This window comes from Branchiostoma floridae, unplaced genomic scaffold (genome assembly GCF_000003815.2).
Source record: "Branchiostoma floridae strain S238N-H82 unplaced genomic scaffold, Bfl_VNyyK Sc7u5tJ_460, whole genome shotgun sequence".
Lineage (NCBI taxonomy): Eukaryota > Metazoa > Chordata > Leptocardii > Amphioxiformes > Branchiostomatidae > Branchiostoma > Branchiostoma floridae.
Window position 1 is genome coordinate 7,176 of NW_023365867.1, and position 10,917 is coordinate 18,092.

A 10,917-nucleotide genomic window follows, 5' to 3' on the forward strand; every position below is an offset into this window, starting at 1 on the left:
AAGATGCAAGGAGTGTTGTTAATTGTATATCAGAACTTTAATTGTAGAGCTATCATTGAGGAATATGTACATATACCATTGAAGGTGCAGTATGATCTCTACAGATACAGTGATTTATATGAAAGTACCTTTTTGGAGTAATTTTTTGCGTGATTGACGCGGCAATGGTGAAACTACAGGCAATGTGGATTCCATTGAAGCAGGATTCATGTTGCAATATTTGAACGGTGGAAATCACATTGAAAGCACGGTTGGAGTTTAAGTGCTGTTGTCGGTTGTGCAGGTGCTGCATGGACAGTTGGAGTTCAGGTAGTGATGTCAGGTGCACAGCTAGTGCATGCAGTTAAGAAGTTCAGGTGCTGATGTCAGGTGTGCAGGAACTGTATGCAGGTATGAAGTTCAGGTGCTGCTGTCAGTTGCGCAGGTACTGCATGCACGGGTGGAGTTCAGGTGCTGATGTCAGGTGCACAGCTACTGTATGCAGGTATGAAGTTCAGGTGCTGCTGTCAGTTGCGCAGGTACTGCATGCACGGTTGGAGTTCAGGTGCTGATGTCAGGTGCACAGCTACTGTATGCAGGTATGAAGTTCAGGTGCTGCTGTCAGTTGCGCAGGTACTGCATGCACGTTTGGAGTTCAGGTGCTGATGTCAGCTGCACAGGTACTGCATGCACGGTTGGAGTTCAGGTGCTGATGTCAGGTGCACAGGTACTGTATGCAGGTATGAAGTTCAGGTGCTGATGTCAGTTGCGCAGGAACTGCATGCACGGTTGGAGTTCAGGTGCTGATGTCAGCTGCACAGGTACTGTATGCAGGTATGAAGTTCAGGTGCTGCTGTCAGTTGCGCAGGTACTGCATGCACGGTTGGAGTTCAGGTGCTGATGTCAGCTGCACAGCTACTGTATGCAGGTATGAAGTTCAGGTGCTGCTGTCAGTTGCGCAGGTACTGCATGCACGGTTGGAGTTCAGGTGCTGATGTCAGGTGCACAGCTACTGTATGCAGGTATGAAGTTCAGGTGCTGCTGTCAGTTGCGCAGGTACTGCATGCACGGTTGGAGTTCAGGTGCTGATGTCAGCTGCACAGCTACTGTATGCAGGTATGAAGTTCAGGTGCTGCTGTCAGTTGCGCAGGTACTGCATGCACGGTTGGAGTTCAGGTGCTGATGTCAGCTGCACAGGTACTGCATGCACGTTTGGAGTTCAGGTGCTGCTGTCAGGTGTGCAGGTACTGCATGCACGGTTGGAGTTCAGGTGCTGATGTCAGCTGCACAGGTACTGCATGCACGTTTGGAGTTCAGGTGCTGCTGTCAGGTGTGCAGGTACTGTATGCACGGTTGGAGTTCAGGTGCTGCTGTTAGGTCTACAGGTACTGCATGCATGGTTGGAGTTCAGGTATTTTGGGGGGGGGGCAACATGTTGTGAACCATAATGCCAAGAAAAGAGAAACAGGCTCATTTCTTTTATAATTTTTCAGTTTTGGTTGCATAATAGAGGTTGAATGCCCCTTTCGGACTGAAAAAAGGTGGTTGCTGGTTGGAGTTTAGGGTTGCTTGCTAGGGAGGGGGTCATAACTATGTAAAAACGGACGGGACTGTTTCAATGTGGTTGCATACGAGAGTTGGTTGCTTGCGAGGGGTGGTTGCATATAGAGGTTTGACTGTACATGTTAGCTGTTCCTATTGTTGATACATGAAAATATATTGTCATTTCTGTATATGTAGGGGTTGTTACATTTAGCAAGTTTGTGATGTAACTTATAAGTTGCCGTGCATGATTCGTAGCATTGGGGAAATGACAGCACTCAGAGAATTGTAAGTTGTCATGCCTATCATAAAAGTATATGTATGTCATATTTTATCTGTTACTATGACATGTGTTCCAGTTTGTAGGGTCAGGTACATGTAGATAGTGTATACTGTAATATGATTATGTGCCTTCTGAGTGTTCAGGCTTTGACTCTTCTACAATAGTTTTAGTTAGTCTGTCCATTTCTTTTATCACGGATGCAAATACTGAAATCTTGCTTGGTTTGAAGTCTAGTAATGCTAAGCCATCAAGTGAGGTAATTCTGCTGAGTGCAACATAGATTTGCCCAGGGCTGAACACTGTTTTTCCAATGTCAAGTACTGCTTTTGATAAAGAAAGGCCCTGTACCTTGTGTACTGTTGAGGCATATGAAAGTTGAAGTGGAAATTGGGTTCGATTGAAAACTGTGCTATAGCGTGCAAAAAATCTTGCTGTGATTGGTGCAATAAGAATAGCGTTGTTCTTGCAAGGCTGTTGTATTGTGCGGCCGACATTGGGGTTATCAAACTTAACATAAACTCCAGTAACGGTTTGTTCATTAAGGTTTGATTGTTCATTAGTTTCAGAGTTTTGAAACTCAAAGTCTTCGACAGTGCCTTGTGCACCATTTACAAGACCATCTTCACTTAGAATATTTCTCAACAACATAACACGGCATCCTTTAGCAAGATGAATGTCCTTTTCAAGACCAGCTGTTTCACTTGAATCTGTTGATATGAGTTCATTTGTAGGAATGTCTTTTGCATTTACAGGACCATCAATCATTTCATCATTTGCTTTAAGTACATGTACATGGGTATTTGTTTGACAGTGCAGTCTTTCAAGTTGCTCTTTATTGTACTGTGCAGCTTGCTTTCTTGTTGGAAAGATATGTAGAGCTGATGAAAATACAGAATGTTGAATTTCTGACTTTGTCTTGAGACGAGTTGAAAGGAGTGCAATATCTGGATTTGTTGGAAGTCCAATACGTACTCTGTTCAAAAGCTCTGTGTACTCTTTGTCACCATTTTGTCTGTGATTCACTGTCAGAAATAGGGGCTTAAAGAATGATCTCCACAAATGAGTAAGACATTCTTCCTGATTTTGTAAATCCTCAAATATAAATTTTCCAAACACAGGTTTCAACTGGTAGAAATCACCAAAGGCAATGATATTCAGGTTTCCAAAGTAGCTATGTTGGTCACTGGTAGTGTCTTTGATCTCTGATAGGCGGAGGTGAATATGTTTTAGTCTATCATTGCTTATCATACTGATTTCATCGATGATAATTGTATGAACATTGTTGAATTTGCGTCGAAGCTGCGACAGTTTTTCAGCACTGAGTGGTAGGTAGTCAGTTTTTCCTCGTCGGGTATGATCAACAGGTAGTGATAGAGCTGAATGTACCGTGGAGCCACCTATGTTGTAAGAAGCGACGCCTGTCGGCGCGGTAAGTACGACAGGAGTTGTTGGGTGGTTTGAAATTCTGATCAAGTATTCATTGATTACTTTGATAAGAAAACTTTTGCCACAGCCTGCTCCTCCTGTTACGAAAAGTCGCAAAGGTTGTGGTTTGAAATTGCTTTCATTAGGTGCTTGTCTTTGCAATTCAACAAAATGTGCCTTGATTGTGTTAAACACGTGCTGTTGGTCATGTGACATGTTCCTTAGTGCTTGGTAGAATTCATCATCAGTCATTGTGTTGCGGGTCAAAGCATTCCATGTCAGTGATTCATCATGTAGCATAGTAAGATTTTCAATTGTGCTGTCAACATTGTTGGTGGTAGTTTGACTGGTACCTGCTGCTTGATGTGCATTTCGTGCTGTCCATTGTGGATCAAGATAAAGCCCTTCAGTGTCAAATTCGTCGTTGATTTGTAGCTGTTGATGAGTCACATTGGGTGCAAGAGTATCAGCAATTGATGAAAGATCATTTGACAGCAGGCGTACTTGCATTATAGCTTGCTCTATTTCTGATGTGAAGTGCATGTGTTGTGCAAGGCTGTAGTCAAACAGATTCTTTTTTGCAATGAAAGCATCTTGGGCAGAAGTGTAGTCACTAAGTATGTCATTTTCATTCCTCCAAGGGCAGAATAGATATAACAGACCATAGAAATAGTCATCTCCATTTGCAGAACTCAGTCTTGTACCTCTGACACATGCATATTTGCGTCGTTTTTTTATCCATTTGTCACACTGTTGCAACTTGAAACATTCACAGGCACTTGATGGTTCTGTTGAGCTCACAAAGTATGATGCAGCAAATGTGTATAATGACATTTTATCCCAGGGGTCACCATGAGGTCTCATTGCATAGTATTGGGCAGTGCCCTGAACGAAAATGTCTGTTGATGTATCATCAAGTTTTGCAAGTTCTTCTCTAGGTTTCAGCAGGCGCGTTCTACTCTTGGGTGGCTTTGTGTTGATTGAGACAGTTAGTCTTGAGGATCTTATCAGTGGTAGGTTTGCAAGTTTGTATCCAACTTCTTGTGCGCTGAGCAAACGATGACTAAGCACTGTATTGCCAATTTTGGCTAATCGTGTTCTTTGTGTACTGTCACGTGGGAGGTCAGACAGACCAGCAGAAATGGCCGTCTGAAGATTTTCGGGCTCAGCTTTTGAAATGTACATGCATGCATAGTAAGCAGCACCATACTTGGAGCCAACCATTTGTATGTCCATGTTGGATTGCATGTGCATGAGCAATGTTGGGTTGTACGCATTTATCCAGATGTCTTGTTGTGTTCGTTTTGTGACATAAAATTGTGCACTTCTGTTTGGATCAACATCTAGTCTGAGCCTTGTTGTATCTGAAACTTCTCGAGGGAAGTAAAATCTGCAGTTCACTCGTCTCTTTTTACATGTGTTGGTGTGATGATGAGTCTGGTATTTGGACACCAGTTCATACAAGAGGGAGTTCTTGTCATCTGGCAGTTGTGTGGAAAGATATTTGTCAATGAATGCAGGAGCATTTTGTCTTCCTTGTATGGTATCAAGGTCAGGGGCATCTTCAACCCAGAACATACAGTGCAAATGTGGAGAACCTCTTAATTGGAATTCCACACGAATCCAGTGATCTTTGATTCTACCAATGGGATGTTGTGGACTCTTCAGTATGAAGCGTAGAAGTGCATCAGTGCGTCTATTAAAGTGTATCGCACACATGACAGGGTCTGATCTCATTAGGTTCCATTTGTCTTGTTGTGGTAATGCTTTAGCTTCTTCATAGGTCAGGTCAGGATTCAGGGTCATGAACAATTCTGGCCAGTTTAAATCATTAGCAGACACAGTGACAAACCATGTTGGTGGTCCAATAGTGTTTATTTTTGCTAGCAAGTTTAGCAGTTGGTCCTTGAAGTAAGCTGCTGTTCCACGTATATTCTTCATAAAAGTGTATGATGTGCTTTCAACATGTTGATCAATTTCATGATGCAGATCGCCTGCTGTTAGTGGCTGTGCTATGGATTGTGATCTAACATTACTCTGCTTTTGCATTCTACATACAATGGATATCTGACTGTACAATTTCTTGATTTCATACGAGTTCAAGGCAAAGAAGAGCCATGGGATGTTTTTTCTCCAGCAATCATTGATATTGAGCAAACGTGATTGGAAGTACTGTAAGTCTGTTAGTTGTACATCACGCGTCTGTTTGAAGCCATTTTTACCATATGGGTATAACTGTGGAAAACAGTGTTCCTCAAGATCAGTCTCTTTAAATATGCTTTGTGGTGGTGATGTTTCACGTGGTAGTGATATCACTGGGACATTGTCTGTTACATTCTGCAACAGAGATTGTAACTGGACATTTGGATTAACCCTCAAGCACCCGACCTTTTTTTGCGACTAAAATGACCGAGTGGGGTCCAAACGGACCCCAAAATGTTTTGTTCATAAAATCTCAGTACCATTTCTTATCGGCGATCATTGTATAAACATTGCTTCGTCAATGTAAGAGGAAGATTTTGAGATGTTAATGTGTTGCTAATTCCAACTCATTATCATAATTTATGCAAAAGTTCAGAAGGACCACGTTTTGGACTAAACCTATTCTGACCAGATAGGGGAATTTTGAGGCCCTCAGCAACATTTATGTCGCATAACTCATGAACGGCTAGAGCTAAAGCTACGAAACTTGGTAATTTACCAAAAAATATTGTTTGCAAACGTTTTTTGTCAATAAAGTAAGTTTATCATTTTTTGGGGTTGCCATGGCAACCATATTCTAATAGGCATATTTTTGCCAAAATTTGACAATTTCAATTTAAACAAGGTTTTCTTGGTAAACTACACCTGTTTTCTGACAACAATTAAATTCTATGAAATTCAATGTAAGTTTCATGACTTAAAATTTTTAATCTATGCTAATTTCATGACGTCATTGGTCAAAATCCAAGATGGCCGCCCTGATTAGGTAAATGACGTCATAATGTCGTCACATTACATGTTGATGACACAGAAATTTTTGTGATGATTAAGGATTACATTCTTATTATCGTCTGAAAGTTTAGTAGTCATACTATAAGTGGTTAAGGAGTTAGCCTCCAAAGTTTGTTTTAAAAACTGTACATTTTTGCTGGGGTCCGTTTGGACCCCAGAGGGACTGAACACAAACTTTCTTCATAATTTCCACATAATTGTACCAATCTTTGCGAAAACTTAGGAGAAGGTATAAGACATATTGACTAACAAAGTCACGGAAGGATTTTTTCTTCAGATCAAAAATGTTCAAATGGCACTTCCAAATGTACGCCTGGGGTCCAAACGGACCCCACTCGGGTGTTTGAGGGTTAATGTAGTTACAGGGAAAAGCTGAGAGTTCTTGGACAGTAGAAGGTGCACTTGAGAAGTCTGGTTCATTGGCGTCTGTGATCATTGGATTGAATTCACTTGACTTTTTTACCCAGTTTTCAAAGGTAGCTATGTTCACATGTGAATATAGATGATTATGCGTTACCAGCCATGTAAGAGCTTCATGCATTTTGGAAAATCGTACAATGTGTTGTGGGTCTGTTCTTTGTGTTTTACTTTCATTTGTCTGACAAGGGTGTACTATTACTAGCCCAGCTGTATCTTGGCTATGTGGTAACAGTTGGCAAGTAGTTTCAATGTTGGTAGGGAAACTTATGGCTTGACCTTGTTCACCAAATTGTCCACCTGGTAATACAATTAACTTGATGAAGGTGTATTTCAAACTGACAAGTCTTGTTTCCATTCTACTGAGTTGTTTCAGGCATGTTGGAATGTCACCTGGATCCATATTGTTAGTCCAAGCATTGGGTATGGGTTTGTCTTTTTCAAGACAAATCAAACACTTTGAACAGAGATGATGTTGACCAGAAATATCATTGACTATTTTGTCTATGACAGCATTGTTGCAGTTTCGCACTTGGTCATGAAATAACAATTGTCTACATATGCTACAGTAGTACTTTGGCTGCTGTTTTATATAGCAATGAAATGCAGGAAAGTCTGATTTGTATTGTTCACTGGTATAGTCTATGCTATGTTCTCTAACATATTTTGTAGCCAATGTTTTTCTCACTCTATCACAGTTTTTCCTCTGTCGTTGCGTTTTTTCTTGTGAAGATTCTTGTTCAGCTCTTTTTGCTTTGCTAGCTTTGCGTGATGTCCTTTGTTTTGCAAGTCTTTCGGCTTTTTGCTCAGGGGTCTCATTTGCTTGTTTTGCTTTGTATGATGCTCTTCGTTTTGCAAGTCTATCGTCTTTTTGCTCAGGGGTCTCATTTGCTCGTTTTGCTCTTTCCTGTGCAAGTCTATCTGCTTTTTGCTCAGTTGTCTCATCTGCCTGTTTTGCTTTGTATGAAGCTCTTCGTTTTGCAAGTCTTTCATCTTTTTGCTCACGGGTCTCATTTGCTTGTTTTGCTTTGTATGATGTTCTTCGTTTTGCAAGTCTTTCATCTTTTTCCTCAGGGGTCTCATTTGCTCGTTTTGCTTTATATGATGCTCTTTGCTGTGCTGCTTTTTGCTCACAGGTCTCATTTGCTTTCTTTGCTTTGTATGATGTTCTTTGTTCTGCAAGACTCTCTGTCTTCTGTTGATAGGTTTGTTTTTCTTGTTTGTCCTTGCATATTGCGCTTTGGATTGCAAGACCTTGCACTTTTTTATCATTTAAATTTGATGCTGCATTTGGTGACATTACTAATTGATTCAAGAGGCCTTCATTCCTGTTCTCTGGCATAGCACTTGGATGTTTGCTTGTGGTGCATGGCACAATGTTTTTCCCAGTACTTTGGTTACAATGTGGTGCAAATGGAAATGCTGTGTTTGGTTGTTGTAGGTTCTCTTTCGTAGATACAAACTCTGGTTTAACCAAGGTGTATGTGTGTTGTTGTTGAACTTGAAAGCAGTTTTCTGACTCAATCATAGAAGAAACATTGCTAGTCAGATTGATAATGTGTATACCAGTAGGTTCAACTGATAAGAAAACATTTTCTGCTTGTACTGGGACAACCTCAAAATTGCATGTTGTGTTCCAGTTAAGTTGTTGCAAGAATGAAACTAGATTGCTGTTTGAACTGTGCATGCTTAAAGTAGAAGTGCCATGGCTATCTGGCAATGCTGTTATGGGACTTCTGGCATGTGAGTCATAAACAAAATACTTGTTATCAGCGTGCAACAATGCTACTGTTGAACCAGTTATTCCATGTGCTGTTATGAAAAGACAAGTGTTGGATTCAGCAAATGCTGCTTCTAGGGCTTTCTTTAAGGTGTAATAAGGATAGACTGCTTCTGTGGCAAATATGTCTCCAGTGTAAGACTCTTTTATTGATACACGTACAGTATTGTTGTAAAGTTGCAAATAGTCTGGAATATCATCAACGGAGAGGAACTCCACACCAGATCTTAGTGATGGTTTTATGTAGGTGTATAGTGCATCTCCTTGAAAAAGTACACCATCAAGGTCTGTACTTGTCCAGGTAATTGCTTGTCTGCAAGTACTGTGGTTAACAACTGCCATTAAAGCATTTGCAGTGCATTGTTTGCCTCTATTATCTCCACTGAAAATGATGTCACCTTGGTGGTATTTTCCCGATAAAATAGATTCACACATTGTTCACAATATATGTGTTCTTTGCTTGACTTTATTTGCACAATGCACAGTGCTCAGTGGCACGATTGAGTCTGGTGTGTGCAAAATGCACAGTGCTCAATGGCACGATTGGTCTGGTGTGTGCAAAATGCACAGTGCTCAATGGCACGATTGGTCTGGTGTGTGCAAAATGCACAGTGCTCAATGGCACGATAGGTCTGGTGTGTGCAAAATGCACAGTGCTCAATGGCACGATAGGTCTGGTGTGTGCAAAATGCACAGTGCTCAGTGGCACAATTGGTCTGGTGTGTGCAAAATGCAGTGCTCAGTGGCACGATTGAGTCTGGTATGTGCAAAATGCACAGTGATCAATGATCTGTTAATAGGTCTCAAGGTCTAATTTGGTTGGATCAAGGACTCTCTTTCAAACCTCTTTGGTTGGATGCAAAATGTAATGCGTAGATTTCAGCAGAAGAAGTATAAATGTGTACTGTGTAAAATCTTATTGAGTACAGACTTTTGCTAGCTGTAAGTTTCTGTATATTACTGTGTCACTTGTATATATAGCAGAGAACAGTCTAAGGCGTCACTGAAACAGAAAGAAAATATTGTCTTGATCACATAACATCTTACTAGTACCAACAAAAAGCAAAAATCTACAAAAGTTCAGGTGTGACATCTTGCCAACTGCTTTGCTGATTGTTTAACAGTTAGCTACAATCCGTTGTTTTCTACTATTCTTTGGAAATGTATGTTTTAATGTATTAGAATCCGATCCATCTTTTCAACTTGTACGATATTTTTACAATCAAAAATGCCCTGCATAATGCCTCGCATCGGCTCAAGCACAGTGCACCATTAAACTATCTAAATTCTCGTCAATCCCCACACACTGGTTTTACTAAAAAAACTATATACCGTTCCTTGGAAATATGTTTCAATGTGTCCGAATTCATGATCACTATCTTTTCAAATTGTACGTTACTCTTACGATCGAAAATGTCCTGCAGGACCTCCTGCAGCTGCATATATAGACGCACGCCCCCCTCCCACCCGCACGTAAACTGTTCCAATCGTTGCACAATAAACTTGACTGTATACCCTCCACAAAATCTTTCGTCAAATGTCGTGCTCATTTTACTCACATGACACTACGCCTTAGAATGTAATGTTATATTTTAATACATCCGAATTCCAGAAAGATAACTTTACAAACTGTACCAATTTCTGTACGATAAAAATCTCACCTCCTCCGCACCGTCAACGCCCGTGAGGGTATTTACCGGAATAACCCGAAATGACCCGGAATAACCCGGAATAACCGTAATATTTCTTGTTCCCATGGCCATATATACATTATTTTATGCCAAAATATTGCATTCTGCGATCTTAACTTATCAAAGCACACTGTATTTCGGTAGCTTTCATCCTTTATTAAGGTTATTCCGGGTTATTCCGGGTTATTCCGGGTTATTCCGCTAAATACCCGGACCCGTCAACGCTATCGCAAAATGAACCGTGCGATTTAACGACAACTCCTCAAATGTTACATGACCAGTGTTTTACTGCAAATCAAGAAACATTTTCCTTTCCTAGACTTTGCTAATGAGCGCTGCAATGTTTTCTGTACGAGTAGAGGTCATGGATAAACAGTATTCTTACAACGTTTATTTGAAGGGCTAAGAAGGGCTGAGAATTGTCGTAAAAACGCACGGTACATTGCGTTTATTTGAAGGGCTGAGAAGGGCTGAGAATTGTCGTAAAAACGCACGGTACATTTTGCGACCATAGCAGACCCATCCAAGGACGAACCATTAAACCGGGCACAAAGCCGGGCGCCTTCGGCGCCCCGGCAAAAACATGTAGGTGCACTGCTGTACATGTTTTTGTATTCTGTGCACTGCTGCACATAGAAAGGTTTGAATATGCAATAGAAAAGCTGCACTTCCGATACGTTTTTTCAACACACGTAAGCCAAAAGAAATCAATAACCATAATCTATTAGGCTTACGTCATATTTCCACAAAAGGGCCCGGACGGGCAGTTTTGGCTGTATTAAATATTGAATCTGTTAACGGTATCG

At 40.9% G+C, this 10,917-nt stretch overlaps 1 protein-coding gene across 1 annotated transcript; it reads right to left on the minus strand.

The window, feature by feature from the left end:
* Positions 1–2,613: 2,613 nt before the first annotated feature.
* LOC118408848 lies at positions 2,614–5,595 on the minus strand (the record flags this gene model as incomplete). The annotated part of the gene is given in 1 exon segment (XM_035809706.1): positions 2,614–5,595. A coding segment is annotated over 1 exon segment (2,665 nt), but the record flags the coding sequence as incomplete, so codon positions are not given.
* Positions 5,596–10,917: the final 5,322 nt, after the last annotated feature.